Source organism: Danio rerio, chromosome 6, assembly GCF_052040795.2.
Source record: "Danio rerio strain M-AB ecotype USA chromosome 6, GRCz13ab, whole genome shotgun sequence".
Classification (NCBI taxonomy): domain Eukaryota; kingdom Metazoa; phylum Chordata; class Actinopteri; order Cypriniformes; family Danionidae; genus Danio; species Danio rerio.
This window is the reverse complement of record NC_141026.1, coordinates 36,063,937-36,081,539: the sequence shown is the minus strand read 5'-3', so window position 1 is coordinate 36,081,539 and position 17,603 is coordinate 36,063,937. Positions and strand designations below refer to the sequence as shown.

The 17,603-nt window shown below is 36.7% G+C and overlaps 2 protein-coding genes across 9 annotated transcripts in view; both read left to right on the top strand.

Moving 5' to 3' along the window:
• mast2 (microtubule associated serine/threonine kinase 2) overlaps positions 1 to 17,603 on the top strand; it is a 200,990-nt gene that overhangs the window by 77,268 nt on the left and 106,119 nt on the right. For 4 of the 8 annotated variants that reach the window (XM_087257540.1, XM_087257539.1, XM_087257538.1 and 1 more), the window contains exon 1: positions 15,374 to 17,076. The exons of the other annotated variants lie outside the window; for them this stretch is intronic. In XM_087257540.1, coding sequence (XP_087113666.1) covers positions 17,038 to 17,076 — 39 coding nt within the window. In that variant the 5' untranslated portion in view covers positions 15,374 to 17,037. Of the gene's footprint in view, positions 1 to 15,373; positions 17,077 to 17,603 lie in introns of those variants that run through there. 8 annotated transcript variants of the gene reach the window in all.
• The window catches only part of LOC147843556 (uncharacterized), a 536,892-nt gene continuing 522,423 nt past the window's right edge, over positions 3,135 to 17,603 (top strand). The window contains exon 1 of the mRNA XM_087257557.1: positions 3,135 to 3,202. The gene's annotated coding sequence lies outside the window, so the exon portion shown is untranslated. The remainder of the gene's footprint in view (positions 3,203 to 17,603) is intronic.

Genomic DNA, 17,603 nt, shown 5'->3' with positions numbered 1-17,603 from the left:
CTTAGATAAAAAAGGTCTTAACTATACTAAGGCCATGTCCAGCTCCTTTCCTTTGTGATCAGATACACACAGACAGGAATTGATGGGCCAGAAAAACAGTTATTGAGTTTGAACAGCGATTGATTGAGTCAAGTCTGGATCAGCCAGAGAGGAACGGATGTCTCCCTTTTAATTAACCCGCTTGTAGCATCTGACCGTCTGTCAATACAGCAGCCAGCCCCGCGTCTCATCGAACACCACTGGAAGACTGTGCAAATAAGCTCGCTCCAGTGGGACAAATTGTTTGATATTTGTAATCTGCACAATAAACAGTGCCGTTGCAGTTGATGGCAGTCCCATGTCATGGGCTGCTGGTTTAATTTAGTTGTGTGGAAGCAGATCTGCGGTTGGTGCAATGCTAGAGACGCCCCATGGAAACTACCGTCTCACACTTTCACAGCCAAGATTTCACACCAGTTACAAGGCCAATGTCTAACCAAGAAACCAAAAAGCTGACAATAAGACAAACAAGCTCTGCTTTTTCATTTATGACCCTCCTGGCGCTTATGCACAAACATAATTCAGCTATTCAGCCAGAGGAAAAGTGCTATGTTGAAAAACAGAAATTAAACGTTGCAGTAAGAAATAAACGCATCTCTGTGAAGACTTTTCTCTGGAGAAATATAAAGAGAGGGGAAATATGTCATAATGACAGATTTGGTTGTGTTGCTCCATCTTCGATAATGAGGCAGGAGCAGGAAAAAGACTACCGTCTACCTCCCAGACTGCAGTATATTCAATCAGTAATTTTGTGATTATGTTTTTGTGTTTGTAATGGAACATATTTTATGCTGCCTGACTGCTGGGTTAAGAACATTTTATTTGGCCGTTCAGTGAATTTGGGAGTATGGAAGCTAGGCATAAGACGATAACCGCTTCAAGGTATACAAATCAAGCCGAGCTTTATTGTCATTCCACTACATGTGTGGACAGAGGAACGAAATGACATGTCTCGAAGGACAACAGTACTACATAAATTAATCATGTATACAAACAACACTGGACATTAGAACTATTTAAAAAACATGCATAACTAACATATACTATGAAATAAAATACTTAAACTATACACTAGGGTTGCAGAGATGCCATTAATTAATCTTACGATACTATACCAGCTGAAGTATCACAATACCAAGTAGTATTGCGATACTGTAATTCATAACTCAAATTATGAATAAAATTGTCAGAAATACTAGATTTCTATGTTATAATAGGCCTACTTGAGTGTAATTCATAATTCTCTTAAGGCCAAAATCTATTATTTGCAAATGTACCAACTAAAATTTGTTACAAAAAGAGCATTTATTTAACAAAATTAGGCTATATGAAGTGGTCAAAAATTGTTTCAATGTTTCTTGTTGCTATTTTGGGGTTTTCCTCAATTTCTTCAAGTCCTCAAGTCTTATCAGGTAATAATGCAAAGTAATTTAAAATATCACTTTGTGAGTCTTTCTTTTAAAGAGATTGTCGCGGTTGTTGTAGCTACTAAATGATATTACCAGGAACAGAAATGAACCGATTCAGATGTGCGTTTGAACTGAAGCGTTAGAAATTGTGCAATAGGCTACCATAAAAGGGGCGAATTCTACAGTTTTGCAACCTTAAAGGGTTCCACAGATTATTAAAATAAGATGTTCTATTGTTGTACAAACATATGAGCATTTTAGTGACTTTACCACATGCAACATTATTTATTGTAGATAAACCATTAATGACAGTGCTACCGTTTACAAACCACAGTGGCACCGCAAGTATTTTGGAGCCATAGCAGTGTTTCCTCTAGGATTTTTTCCACCTGTGGCAGCAGGCCTTTTTTACAAAGGTCTACCAACTGGCGCGTGGCGTTATTTCAATGTCAAATGCTGTGAGTGCTGTATTACAAGTCGAGATCGCATTTATGTAATAGCCTACACCATGCGAATCTCTTTGCTTGTGCGCCGATTTCCTCTGCTTGTGCACAAAACTTCTTGCACACCCCTCTTCTTGTGCGCTCTCAAATAATCGCTACTGAAGTACGAATTAGTGTGTTTATGTATAACTATTTCTCCAACATTCAGGTTTTCAGAGGTGGGTAAGTTGACTAGAGCTGAGGGCTCTAACAGCCTAAGGGAAGAAGCTGTTGAGTAGTCTAGCCAAGCATGCTTTAATACTTCGAAACCTTCATCCTGATGGCAGCAGATGAAAGAGACCGTGAAAGGGATGAGTAGAGAATTTCACAATACTGCTATAGCTTTGCTGGAGCAGCTTGAGAGGAAAATGTCCTGAATTGAGGATAGAGGGGCACCAATGATCTTTTTGGCTGTACTCACTGTGCCCTGAAGGGTCTTGCGGTCGGCAGCACTGCATTTTCCATACCAGAAAGTGATGCAGCTGGTCATCACACTTCAATGGTTCCCTTGTAGACTGTGGTGAGGAACAGTGGAGGGAAACTTGCCCTTTTCAGCCAGTTTGGTGTTGGTAGTCCAGGTGAGATCCTCTGTAATGTGCACCCCAGGAATTTAGTGCTGCTGACTCTCTTGACAGTCGAGCTGTCGATGGTCAGTGGGTGGTGGTCAACAGAGTTTTTCCAAAAGTCCAACACAACCTCTTTTGTATTCTCTACATTGAGGGAGAGATTATTAGTGGCACACCATTCAGCCAGCTGTGCCACTTCCCCTCTGTAGTGCGTTTCATATCATGGTTTGGAAAAGTCAAGGTTTTAAAACCGCCAACATTTTCTGCTATGCCGTTCCTAAACTATCTGCAGGGCTTGACATTAACCAAATGCGAGTAGAATTCAGCTGTGGCAGGCTAGACAGACACTCCCACTAGCCACTTTGGCTGGGTGAAAATCATTTTTAAATGGCTATTTTCTTAAAAGCAGGGTTCAACAATAAGAATGGATTAATATTCGTGCAATGGTAATCTTAGAATCGAGATGCAGCATAACTGACAAAAATAACTGGGTTCGCATGAGCAAAAGAAAGCAGGTGAATACCGAATGAAAGGATAATCATTTGCATGCACAGGTGATGTAATGCACGCGTCTTTAAAAAGCTGAAAAGTCATCTGAAATGAAAAATAATTGTGATCAAAAACTATGAAACCAAAGTCAAAGTCAAATTTATGCATGTAAAATATATTTTCCCAACAACAAAATTGTGGCTAGTGAAAAGGGCCTGTAGTAATGTTAGAAAAGTACTTGCCACAGTGGCTGGTGTTCAAAAAAAGTAAATGTCAAGCCCTGGGTATATGTAAGATTATTTGTTTACATCATCTTTTGTTTTTTGTTTTTTTGGACAACAGTATTTCCAGCAGAAAAGATATCCAAAGTTGCCATTTTAAAATGTTAAGAAATCTGTGTTTTTGAAACTAATGAAGACAGCAGAGGTCAATGATTTCTTTGAAATATTTAGCCTGAAATCTTTATTGCTCCAAAATATATCAAATGTTTTTGAAAATAAAATACACTGTGTTTACCCAGATATTCAAAAATAATATATTTTAGAGCAGTAATCACAATACCACGAAACCGTGATATTTTTATTAAAGGTAATCAATACCGTCAGAATTTTATAGAGATACTTGTTTAGTTGAGCTGTAAACACATGCTTTTCTGCCTCTACATAAATGTCTGCACACGTAGGAGTTTTAGATTACACTGCGATTTATCTATAACTGTGATTTATACATGAAGCTTTAATTAAGAGAGAGAGCTATTAAACATCCAATAAAATGACATCATACCTTGCCTGGGCGATTCACTTGTATTGGTTGTCTGTCATGATTGTTCTTGTGCTAAAAGGCATCTCATTTATCACAGTAATGGAGAACTACATTCAGCTTCCCATAAATGCATAGGTAGAAGTGTGTTTTTTTTGCCTGAAGTATCTCATGGGGCATTTTTGCTTTGATGGAAATGTCAGATGTTTCGGTCTGAGAGTTGTTTTCCCTTAAAACATCTATTAAAGTTGTCAGATAATCTGATGCTATTGTTTTTCATTTTTCGACTAGGGTTGCCCACCTGCGGCAATGTGGGCTGAAATCAGAATGAATCGATGCTTTGAGTTGAGTTGGCTATTCACATTTTATTTTATCCCCCTTATTTTCAGCCTTTGTATTGAATTGATATCTAGAGAATAATCTATACTCTATAGATTCCTTTGTAGACTCAGTATTATTTGTATGTCTGATGTATTGCCTTTCTCCTCCTTTTTTCTCTTCCCTGTGATCTTGACCCATCACGGTTTCCAGCATGGCTATTTGAGCTGTATTGATCTGTTCATCCTCAGAGATCCTATTACCTCCCATTCTTTTATATATAGGTGTTTTTTTTTTTGGTGTGTGTTTATACATTTTTAAAAGATCATTAGATAAACTGCACCAATCCATCAGTGTCCTACAGGCTGCTATTGACTCGCGCTCTAAGCCATTAATAATTATTGCATTTTCTTCATTGCTACAGATTTAATGTGGATGCATTTTCCTGACAGCAAGGTTTTCTGGCCTCCAGACATTCATTTAGAGGTGTTCGTTCGCTAGCCTGTTTCTGGCTAGCACCCTAAGACTCTGAGCTCTCCAGTCAGGAGTTGGATTTTAAGCTCTGAGGATGCATGCAGTATTGTGTTTTTGCTTGACCTGAGAGTTCAGATGTTGAATTTTGCTTTAGGTGAAAACATACAAACCTACAATGAAAGATATTTATGTTTTCGAATGCTGGGAATGTGTTGGTCAGTTATGGTATTATGTTATAACTGTTTTTCATATTTGTCAATGGTCCTTGCAAACTCCCACACTATTATTTTTGTAAGTGCCTTTCTATCAGAAAAATCCCATGAGTATTTCATTCGCATTATTTGACTTCTTATTGCGGCTGTGTATTAGCAAGAAAATTTAAGGCGAAATGGTCTTTATTAACACGGGATATATTGTTACTTTTCTACAAGTACTGGCTACTAACAAGGTAGCAACGGCCAATACTGGCCTGACATACAGTTGAAGTCAGAATCATTATCCCCCCTTTGAATTTTTTTCTTTCTTTTAGAGAATTTTGTTCTTCTTCTGGAGAACGTCTCATTTGTTTTTTTTTGGGCTATAATAAAAGCAGTTTTTAATTTTTTAAAACATATTTATGTTTAATTTTTATCCCCTTTAAGCTATACATGTATATATGTATGTGTTAATTACCCCAACCTGCCTAGTAGGTAATGAAGTATTAAGCGTTTCTTCCAAAGAAAACCCATCAAAGCAAAATGCTAGCAGGCGTCTGTATTTTTGCTCACGCTCCGCCTCTTTGCCTTTTTTTGGTCAACGTCATTGGGTGCGTTGAGGCATGAACAAAATGGTGACTGTTGGCCACGCTTACTTGCAGCTACATTTGCGCTCTTCAGAAACTTATGAGTGACGACATGATACTACGTCCATATCTTTTACAGTCTATGGTCTTCATCTATATGCAATGCAGCATTTATTTTTTTTTGCCATTTTCACAGGTATGTGTTGAAAATATGTGTAGAAAAATATTAAACTTTTTAAAAATGCAAGGAAAAAACTTTTGGCTACATTAATGTAGTGTAAATATACTCTTAATCTGCTCTTAAAGCCACTTTGACAGAAGTGCTGGCAAGGATCAGTCACTCAAAGCAGTGAACTTGATTTATCACCAACAAACTGCAACTCCTATATCATTATACCCCTGGCCTTGTGCATTCAGTAGTCAGCAGAGGTGAATAAGTTGTCTTTATATCACAAGCAAATGATAGATGAGCCTGTCTGATGGTGGATGAAGTCTGGTATTGATAGTCTGACTGGCTGCTTACCAAAGCCAAGAACATCCCTGAAGAAAGTGCTTATCTAGTGATAAAACTCCCAGTTCAGGTCTGAGAGCGGTAAAGTGATCGTGTTTTGCAATGACTTCAAGATTGAAAAAGTGATGCAAGCGGCTGAAAACTTGCAACATGCCTTCCCTGAGCGTATATAGAGTTTGTGGATCAACTAACTGTGCTTTTTACCTCTTTGTGAACCCGGCAGATGTTACAATATGTGCATATGGTCGATCATCCCGAGAAATCTCTACATGTGCTCAGAGAGTCCCTTCATTATTCTTTTTAATGTAGATGAATGGGCCGTTAAATTACGTGGTTGTAGAATGCTGCAGTGATTTTGTGTTTTTGTTGGCTAAGTTAACATCAGTTTTATATAAACATTTAGGTGTCATGTCCAGAAGTTTGTAGAAAATAATTAATCCATTCATTCATTTGACTTCAGCTTAGTCCCTTATTTAGCAGGGGTCTCCACAGCAAATGAACCGCCACAGAAAATAATAAAACACAGATATAAACACTGGTAGGAAAAATTACAACCAAAAATGAATGAATGGATGAATGAAGGAATGAATGAATGAATGTAAGAAATTGCAAACAATACAATTAGGAAATATCACAAATAATGAAAGAAAAGTTCAACATGTCTCAGTCAAGAACAACTTTGTAGCTCACATTTGATTCACAAGAACTTCAAATGCACACCTATATATCTAATATTTCTTTACTAAAAGGAAATAGGCCTATAAACGGTTTATTGCAATAAGTATATTACAAGTTATAATGTTAAATATCAATATTAGAAAATAAATTAAGTTTAATTTATGTAATAATTACAGCTGAAAGTGGCTGTGTAACCTCCACCGTGCGCGATTCAAAGAGCAGAAATTTGTAATCAGGCGACCATGTAGGTACAGAAATGACATGCTGTTGTGTAAATAAGATATTACATATTTAGCTTGGTTATTAAAAGAAGTTGTGATCTGGCACTATATAGAAAAAACCTTAACTTGACTTCAAGGGGGGCGAGGAAAGCCTTTGGGAGGGCGGGGCGCCCCCCTAATATAATGGTAGGGGAAACACTGATATATATATTTAATTATATATTGTTATGCATGTTTATTTGTTTCTGAATCAACTTTTCTTGCTTAATGGGTTTTTAAGAGTGTCTAGCTCCAGGACGTCTTCTCAGACACATCGTAATCTCAATGCTTTATTGAAACCTAATTGTTCTGTGGAAAAAGTAGGCTAAACCTTTATTATTGTGCATTTGGCGAGGAACGAGATACTTTGGAGCTTGTACTGGCAATTATTGTTGACAAAATGCTTATAAAAACAGCTTGTGAACAGTTATACTACATTGTGTTGTATATTCACTAGCCTTTCTGTCAACATTTTTTCCATTCTTGTCTTTTTACAATAAGATAGCATCTCGGTCAACTCTTCATTGGCTTTTTTCAACAGAACTGTCATTCAGATCTTACTTTATCTGTTTGCTTGAGGGGCTGGATTGACTGCTTTTGAGTGGCAAGACTGTGAGTCGTATTGATGTAAAGTAGTTTATCACACTTCTATCTTGATGTTCTCTATGCTTGTTGAAAATGCTTCATCATTGCAGATCTTGCTGAAGCTTGTATGTTTAGTCCCTGCTCAAAAACATTGCAGAGTTGTGCACATGAATGACGTTATTAAAGTTGATGTGTGTAATATGCAGTTATTTCTGCCTAGAATCTCAGTATGGTTGCTAACTAGGGCCGCTGTATCCTCATCACATTGATGTAGTCACATTGGCAGTCATACATGCATTTTAAGAGTAATATTGCAAAATATTTTAACGATTTAAAATAACCAACAATTTTAAACAGCTTAAAGTCAGATAATTCTAAAAACCATTAATGCTTAAACCTTTCTTCTTAAGTTAAAAGCTATTTTAAAAGTATAAAAAATAGTATAAATTAACAGTTAAAACAGTTTAAATCACTATTACTTAGTTTAATGTATTTTAAACAGAAGAACCTTAAAGACAAAAATAACTCATTGAGCATTGATGTTGATCAACTACACCTCAATATGCAATTTTAGAGTGTAGTTGATCAACACCCCCCCCCCCCCCCATGTAAGTTTATATGACATTTTGATTTATAGGATGTAATTTCAGGACGTTTTTCTCTTTAGTCCAACAGTCCTTTGTGCGCATTGATATTCTGCACAAACACTTGCCCATAACTTTGCCCGGTAAGTTAAAAAAGATGGCCTATGCTTTTTTTTGGCCTAAAGCTTGCTCAGCAATTCATTTTTATTAGCCCCTGACGATGCTGTTTCTTGGAAGCAAACCGTTTCCTCTCTTCACAGACACTTTGAGACATGTGTCCTCGATAGCCTTCTCTGCTGCATTCTGATTAGCTCTCTGATCAAAACCTGCCCTCTTGAGTGGCATCTGATGACATCTCTGACATGGTTGTATCTACCTTTTATTAGTATAATATTAGTTCATCCAACAATGAATTCTGTTTTTAATTACTCATCCTCATGTTGATACAATGCCCTGAGACCTTTGGTTTATATTCAGAACACAAATTAATATACTTTAGATCAGAGAGCTTCTTCATCCTCTACATGCAGTAACGATCCCAAAGTTTTTTTTTCTATTTCTGTGGTTGACAAAGGTTTACAATTCTTAAACATTGGATGGTAGATGCAGGCCTAAATGGACTACGTCTATGACCTCTTTAAGATTTAATAATGTAGAGTCTGTAAAAATTAGGCTGTAAAAACTCACCAATACATGAGTTTACATTGTTGGTCTAATGATATTTAGAGTGAGTGTCCACCAAAGCATTTTTGTGAAACACAGTGAACTCAAAGCTTTGACCACAAATAGGGTTTAGTCATATTAAAATGGCATAAAGTATTTTCATCATCGATAAAAATAAAGCTAGCTGCCCAACTTAACTTTTAAGGTCTTTACGCACTGTCACATTTCGTATGCATTTTTTTTCATATTCATATCCGAAAAAATTGCAAAACAATTCTGAGTCTCAACTGTCCGCCACATTCTGTCTTATTATATACACTGTGTTTCTCAAGTGACAGCATTTTGTATTTTGCCTTTCACTTGTACAGTGGCTCTGAACTTCAAAACACAGAATGTGTTTTTCCTCTCCAGTGCACTATATTTCTATTGTTTTTCAATGTAAACACACTGGATGGATTGTGTGTGTGTTACTCTTGTGTATTAGTAGCACATCCTTACAATCAAAATGAGTTGTTTAATTTCTCTTGAATGGAAAAGTATAACTCTGTAAAAGCAGTAGTCATTTAGAGCTCACGTTTTCTACTGTTTTCCTCCAAAATAAGTCGATGACCTATTTGTAATGTTGTATGTCTTTAAATTAATATTTGATGAGTGTCTTAATTTCCTAAATGCTAATGAAGAGCTCATGTCTGTTTTCATTATTAATTTATGGTTTAGTTCTCAGTAGGCAAACTAACCCTGGTGGCTCCGGAACGAGATTAAATTTGCAGAAATGTTTTCCTGTAGCTAGATGTTGCATCAAATTAATTTTTGCTTTCCTCTTTCCCTCGGGTAGGTCTAAATGTTTTTGTTTGTGGTATCCATCACATGTTTGTAATGGTGCACTAGATTAATGGCATCCATTTCTGCTGTCAGGTTTGCTTTTAGCCCTCTATGACTTGCTCATTATGTGCCCAGCGAATGGCGCAAAAACATCACTCTTCAATGAGAACTGTAGTTCACTTACACGCTGTTTTGTTGACATGATAGAACTGCTGTGAATGCTTAATATGTATGCAAATATTAGGGATGTGCACCATGACTTGACGTATAAGCAGAAGTTTTGTAACAGCGCTGGTCTAACAAACAATCCATTTAAAATAGCCTTACAAAATCTATAAATCAAACATGCCACTGAAAAGTAGGTTTTATTCATTTGATGTTCTTGCAGCATTCACTTATACAGCCAATGAAGACATTAGGTGGAGACATATACTAAATCAATCGGCAGTGTAGGACCAATGAGTGCAAAGTCTTAATCATTTAAATAGAATTGTTAAATAAAATACAATTAAATTCTTAAAATACAAAAAAAATTTACATATATGTAAAGTTGTTGTTGATCATAAGCAAGGCAACCAAGATGGCAGATGATACGGTATACACCTAAGAAAAAACTATTACAGTTGACTTGATAATTTATCAAGTTTATTATAAATTATATAGGAACTTACATGACAGTAATGCAATTGTAGCCTTACAAACCATTAAGCAGACTAAAAACTTCTTAAAAAATGCAAAAGAATTAGGAACTAGTGTTTTTTTTTATGTAAATATATATTATTTATAAAACTATAATTATATTGATAGCTAAAACCATTAAGTTTTATTCTTGAAAGCAAATTTTAGTGTGAATGTATACTAAACAATGGGTGTTTTTCAGTGATGGGTTGCACCTGGAAGGGCATCAGCTGTGTAAAACATATGCTGGATAAATTGGCGGATCATTCCTCTGTGGCGACCTCATATTAATATATATTGGGACTCAACCAAAAAGAAAATGAATGAATGAATGTTTACTAAATGGAAAAGACATAATCTGTAGAGAGGCCTTTGAAATCTATCTGACTTTGAATAAAAACTGCATGTTTATTGGAAAGAGGCTTATTTTACAGCTCTCCTAGAGTTAAACAATAGAGTTTTACTATTTATAAGTCCATTCAGTTGATCTTCAGGTCTGGCGTGAGCATTTTTAGCTTAGCATATATCTTTGAATTGGATTAGACCATTAGCATCTCACTCAAAAATGAATAATTTTCCTATTTAAAGCTGCACTCTTCTGCAGGTACATTATGCAGCGCTGTTACCATAGTGCTGCTGCAGCCATAGCACGACAGCAAGGTTTTTTGATCATGACGCCAAGATAAGAGTATAGTTCCCTGCCCTATCAGCCTCGAAAATAGCAACTTTTCATTTTCTGTTGGTCTTGCAGAATGGCCAAGCTTTAAATAGGAATGTTATCAAATGTCTTTTGAGTGAGACCTAATGGTCTAATCTGATTCAGTGGTCTATGCTAACCTAGGCTAAAAGTGCTCTCACCAGACCTGGAGATCAGCTGAATTAATAAAAAAAATGATACAACTCATCTGTTTAAGTGAGTGTTTGTTTGTGTGTATTGTAATATAGTTGTCATTGTGGTCATCATTTTTAACCTACACGTACATACTTTACATTTGTTGAACTTTTAATATTGGTGTTTTGCAATTGCTTTTTTTTGTGAGCTGTGTCATAAACATGCCCTACGTGACCCGAGCATGTAACCTTTAGAATTCATACCATTGCTCTGTCTGATCAATAATAGTGAACATGCTGTCTGTCTCTAGAATCATGCATAGATCAATGATGTTTTCTGCTGTGTCCCTCAGGACTGAAGCCCAGAATGTGATTTGTGGGGGTTCGTGTCCCGTATGAAACGGGAGCAGTGTCTGTGGAGTGTGTGCTGGGTCAGGACTATCTTATTACATGAATAGTCAGAGTATTTGTCACACGTCAGCTTTTTATGCCATGAAGTGCCTCCCAGGTGCTGGTTATTGAGTGCCAGACTCAGACTTGTAATGTCATACAGGTATTTGAAGCCTCGCAGGATGTTGTTATAATGCAGGCTCATTAGTAATGTATATTTACAGCATACAATTCATTTGCCTCTTCTGTTGAACTAAGTGAATTGTTTTTGGAGTTCTATATGATTCTTAAATTGAGGAACTTACTCAGGTTATGAACATAAAATTATCATAATTCTTTACTATTTTACTATTGTGTTTTCACCGAAATTGCAAATAAACCACCTTATTTATTTATAACATGAAGACTGTGAGTTTAACAGTTTCTTTTAGCCTTGTTTAAGAGATCATAAATTCAACTTCTCATGGAATTTGGCAAAAAATAAAATCTTTTGTGAAAATATTTAGACACGGCAAGTTTATTTATATAGCACATTCAAAGTACGTAAACGGGAATACAAGAGAGAAATATAAATAAAATAGAAACAATTAATATAAAAACAGATGAACACGTAAAGACAGTTTTTCCCTATTCCAAAATGCTGGTGTATCATATTTTCTCATTTTACTCTGGGACTTCCCCAATCTGGTGATCACCCCCCCCCCCCCCCCCCCTCTCTGGATTTTTCTGTACCTATTAATCTATTGGACGTCTCCAACAGATTAAATTTTTCACCTAAGATCGAAAAGTTAAGCTTTACAGCTCTAATTACGTGCCTCCCCCTAATTTCAACTTTCTTCTAGAAGTAAATTGCACGGCCCATGATTTCTACCACTTCCCAGGAGTAGATTGCTTTAGCTAGCCAAAAAATGTAGATGATATATTTAAAGAGAAAAAGGAAGCACTGGGAATTTGTTGCTTATTCCTGTTGTACTGAACACATATTGCACCGTGACCCCTATGCTGATGTATGTGCCAAACAGTGTCTTCTGTGTAACGTCACATTAAATGTATAAAGACATGCATTTGTTTATGCTTAAAACTTCATCTAAAAATGCTTAGACTATTTGGCCTTCAGCAATTCTTGAAGATGTTTATGATGCATGTTTAGTATGGCAGGCTGCCTAGCAGATGCCTTATTCTCACACCTTTGGCTGGCTGGAAAATTTTCAGTTACTGGGTAACCGCATGAGATAGCGCCCTCTTTTCAGGGAACAGTTGTCACTGATAAGCCCTGTATCAGTGGGCCATGTTTCCTCTCTAGTCCTTGACTTGACCACTAACCCTTGAACTTCAATGTGATAAATCAGGCTCAGTATCTGTGAGTGCCTGTAAAAGGTTGATCGACTGCTTTATATTTCTTGTTTAGCTAAGCAGTTTATCAAAAATAAAGTTTGTTTACTGTATTTGTTTGCCTTTTGTGGCAGTTATTTCATTAACATTGGTTATTGTTATTGGTCCAAATGTTTATATTGTTCCATCCATGTCACTGAAGATTTTGTGCAATAACATATTTATAAAAATGTTATTGCAAACATGTCATATAGTTATATGTTGCATTAACTTTTAGTTGGATGTAAAATTCACTATAAGTTCCCTAGTGGGAAAAAAAAGAAAAAAAATTTATATATATATATATATATATATATATATATATATATATATATATATATATATATATATATATATATATATATATATATATATATATATATATATATATATATATATGTTGTGGATATATAATGGCCAGAAATTCAGTGCATCACCAGATAACATAATTTAGGCCCAAGATATGCATTTACATTAAAGCACAGATTTCAGTGCTGTAAATGTGTAAGTGCTAAGGCATGTTGTGAATAACGTAAATCCTGTAACAAGGCCAATGTGCTACAGCACAGTTGCATGGAAGTTTTTTGTGGAATCACAAGAACAGGCAAATTTGGCCAGTTTTAACATCAAACAACATGTAATCTTTGCAGTCAGTTATTAACAAACAACTGAAAATGCCATAGAATAACTGCAGACCTTCATCCATATGTGTCTGAAATTTAAGAATATATTTAAAGAAAATTATTTCTTTAAAAAACCATTAGAAAACTATTAGCTAAGACTTTTTTAGCCGAATAAACTTGCCATTGGGTATTGGGTAGGATTAGGCATGTAAAATAAGATCATACTTCATGAGTTATAATAAACCATTAATAACTTAATAATAGGCAGGTAATAAGCCAATAGTAAATGATAGGGCTGGGCAATTTTATTTGGCCTAAAATCAAAATCTTGAATAATTAAACATTTTTACTTGATTATAATTAATGAATGATTATTTTATTTATTTATTTATTTTTTGCAGTAATTATGCTCACGTATTACAAGTGAGAGATTTTTGAATGAAGGGTGCATTACTTGATTTTAAAATAATTAAAGAAAACACACACTGTCTACTCTCTATCATTATTTATTGAACATCAACGTTGAACAACTGACATTAAAACACACCTAAAACCAACAGTCACTTCTTATAAAAAGTTAAAACTTTTGGACATAAAATAAATTATTTTTCAATGTGAGTCTTCTGAATAAAATATCTCTTTTATCTCCTGTCAACAATATTTTAAATAGTGCATTTATTGCATCTTCTGTAAACAAATCTTAAAATATGAATAATAATTTTAATGTAATGGATATTCGATTCGAATTTCGATTACTGTTCAATTAATTGTCTAGCCCTAGTAAATTATGTGGATTATTACTTAAACTAAAGTGTTACCAAAATTATTTTTCAGCCGCAGTAAAAACAAAACGTATTAAAAATTACTAAGCAAAGTATTTCTGAAAAGTAATTCAGCCCTGCACAAGAAGTTTAGCCAGAGAAGAAATGGTCATGCCCAACTGAGCCTGTTTTTTTCTTTTGTTTGTTTTTTCCTTTATTTTCGTCAATTGGTAAAGTTTTGGTATAGTTTCCTCTGGCTTGCTTAGTTTTGGGATTTTTGGGACTTTTGGAGCATTGATAGATTTGCCCTTCAGTGTTTGGACTTTCAGCAGTGAAAATTAAACCACACTGAACTGAACTGAACTTTAATTCTGAAAACTGGACTGACATAGTTTCAATTTGCTCCTTCTATTTTTGTTAAGTTGTTTTGGCACAACATACATTGTAAAATCGCTATAGAAATAAACATAAATTGAATTGAATTAAGTATTAATTGTGTTCTCACGGCACACTCACTGTTACTATGGTTTTGTGAGTGATCTTACTGTGCATGCCCAAATCCAAATAACACATAATTTGCCTTTCCTCTGGCACTCACCTGATCATATAATGAGTGTATGTCTGCTATTCACTGTGCGTATGTGTGTGGGAGGACAGAGCTCCTCTCTCCACTTCCCTCTCACTCTGCAATACACATGCATTTTCTTCTATGCTTTACGTTTGTTATCCTGCCTGTTCTGCTGCATCTGTGACGTCAGAAGCAGGGAGAAATAAAAGAGAGAGAAGATTTGGGTGATTAATATACACACCCATAGATGTATAGTACTGTATGTGCAGCAGCAGCAATGGCAATGTTCTGCCTATGGACGATAATTCCTCTTGCTTTTGTTCTTGCAGTCCCTTGAGATGAGCACAGCCGTTGCTAATGCATCACTGTACTGAAGGAAAGCCCTGCAAAATCTCATTAGACTGTCATTACCAAATATACTGATATTAGACTCACTTATTATCCTTGTACAAAACACAGACACATCCTATTAGAGCAAGGAGAGACATAAAGGATAGGATATTTTATGGTTGTTGTATCAGTATGTAGGGTAAGAAAAGAAAATGTGTGTTTTTGTGTGTATGTGTATTTTTATGTATTGGGGTAAAGCAGAGCATTGTGAGCAGAATGGCAGAGAAGGGAGTGAAGAGGCGTGGCTTTTTGGCTCCCCCATTCATGTTATGCAAATAGCTCTGAGCCTGTGTGCGTCTGATTGGCTGACTGGGTGTGTTGCTGGCTGATAGGACAGATAAAGCAGCATTCAGCAGTGAGGCGCTGCGAAGAGGAGGAGGAGGACGGCTTACAAGGAACAGAGCGAGAAACAGAAGATACAGAAGGCTTATATGTACAGCACAAGCAAAGAAATACAGCTCTTTGGTTCCTTTAACCACCTGCATGTGCACTGATAGAAAGAATGTGCAAGTGGAAGATTTAAATGACAAGATTGAATGTGACTGTGCCGTTGCAGCCCCTCCGGCAGGCAGCCCATTCACAAACAGCGGACCGCTTCAAGCGCTTTGACAGGGGAGCAGATGAGGAAATTCTGAGTGACACTTCTCTTGCGTGGAATTTTTCATCTTGTTTTCAATCTCGCTTGTTTTCTGGAGACCAATCTTGGCTGTGGTCCAGTTCATCAGGCTGAGCTGAGGAAGCTGAAAAAAGCCGGGAAGATATGCGAAGGAAAAGCAGACAAGTAATCAGCGTGAGTGCAGCGTCTGTTTGCACCTGCCACTGAAAAGACAGCTCTGCCAGCACGGCTTTTGTCGTCCGCTTGCTTGCCTTCCTGGCGAATGAGAGAGGGAGGCCTCTCGGCCGAGGGGAATGGAATCCAGCCATGCGGCTCTGACTGGAGTTGTTGTTTGCCTTGTGCTGTCAGTGGGCAGCCAGTGCCTGCATTCTCCTCCTGCTGCTGCTACCGACTGTTTCCAGATCATCTCCAGTGTGTAGGCTGAAAATATTCTCTGCTTGCTTCCGCCCTTCCACTTTTAGCCACTCGGTTGAAGCAAGTGATAACAACTTTATTGCTCGAATCAAGCTACAAGATGAATGCTTTCACCAAGTGTTAAGCGTAACTTGATCAATTCAGTGCAGGTTTTTTTGCGCCTAACACTGATTCTGCATCTCTGGAGAACTGCGCTGCCCTGAATATTTTTCTATTTTCATCCCCCGAGGTGCCATTTTTATCATTATCTGTCTGCCGGTTATGCAGAGACTGTAGTTTCCATAGAAATGAAGATATCCGGGAATCTCTGGAGACTAAGAGCGTTAGAATAAGGTGAAGGAGAGGCACAGGTTGTGTTTTCTTAAGCCCCCCGAGTGAAAAGATGTTCTGATTTGTTGTAGAGGTCACCTGTTCTGAATGGATGAATGAAGAATGAGTTTAAGAAAGACGCATATTTCCCAGCCATTCCGTACTTTCAAGGAAGCAAAGATACAGAGACAGGCTGTTCTGAACTCTTCTTTCTCTGAACTGCCAGATGCAAACACTGAACTGAGAAGAAGAATGTGAGCCATGTGTTGAATTTCTCCTTCAGTGCCCTGAGGTTGAACTGTGCTCTTGAATTTTTTCAGTTTTTGGAATACCTTTTGTGACTCTGTCAAATAGTGAATTATTTCCCCCATGAATGTCTGGTGCTGTACAGAAAGAAAAGTTACCAACAATACTGTTGTAGCTTTTGTGAAAGGTTGTTCTATAGTCATTTGCTAATCTCATAGGATGATCGCATCAGTGTTTTGCTGTGGATGAGAATGACATCAGCAAAGAGCGAATTCCCAGCACTACTACCCAAAGCCGGGTCTCTGTCAGATCATTTGTGCCTCATGGAGTGCTGTTAATTCTCGAGGAAAGGACTCTATCCTTGATTTGGAAACTGGGACAGCTTCACTAAAGTTTGGGATCCAGATATAAGACAGAAAAATGGATGACTCCAGTATATTAAGGCGAAGAGGCCTTCAGGTAAGCATTAATGTTCTACACGCTCTCTGAAGATTTTGCTCCAGTTTGCTGTTGTTTAATATCCTCTCAGTTTGCTTGCTTTCTCAGTCTTGACTCTTTCTGTGATGTCAGCACAAATTTTAAGCACTGCGGAAAGCATTTTTAAGCACTGACTTGGGATCAAATTATCCAGTTTTGTCAAGCAGAGTCAACCTTTCGAATGTGTCTCGGTGATAACAGATTGCCACGCTCATGGAGGGGTTTCACATTATTTCAGGGGTAAATTCAGCATTTTTCCTTCTCATGTCTGCTAGTCTGTCTCATTATTCAAGTGATTTTTCTTACTAGCTTTCTAGTCTCTGTTTTATTTTTTGATTAACAGGAATCTCAATAATTATCATCATGACATGAGTGCAATTTTTGTTTGGACGGCTGAATGAGACTTAATCAGTTTGTGTTACAATGTGAGCAGAGAAAGCATTTAAACTAGAAATGTTTTTAGATGTTAGTATCAGTATAATAGTCTTAAACAGAGGTGCCCAAAGTTG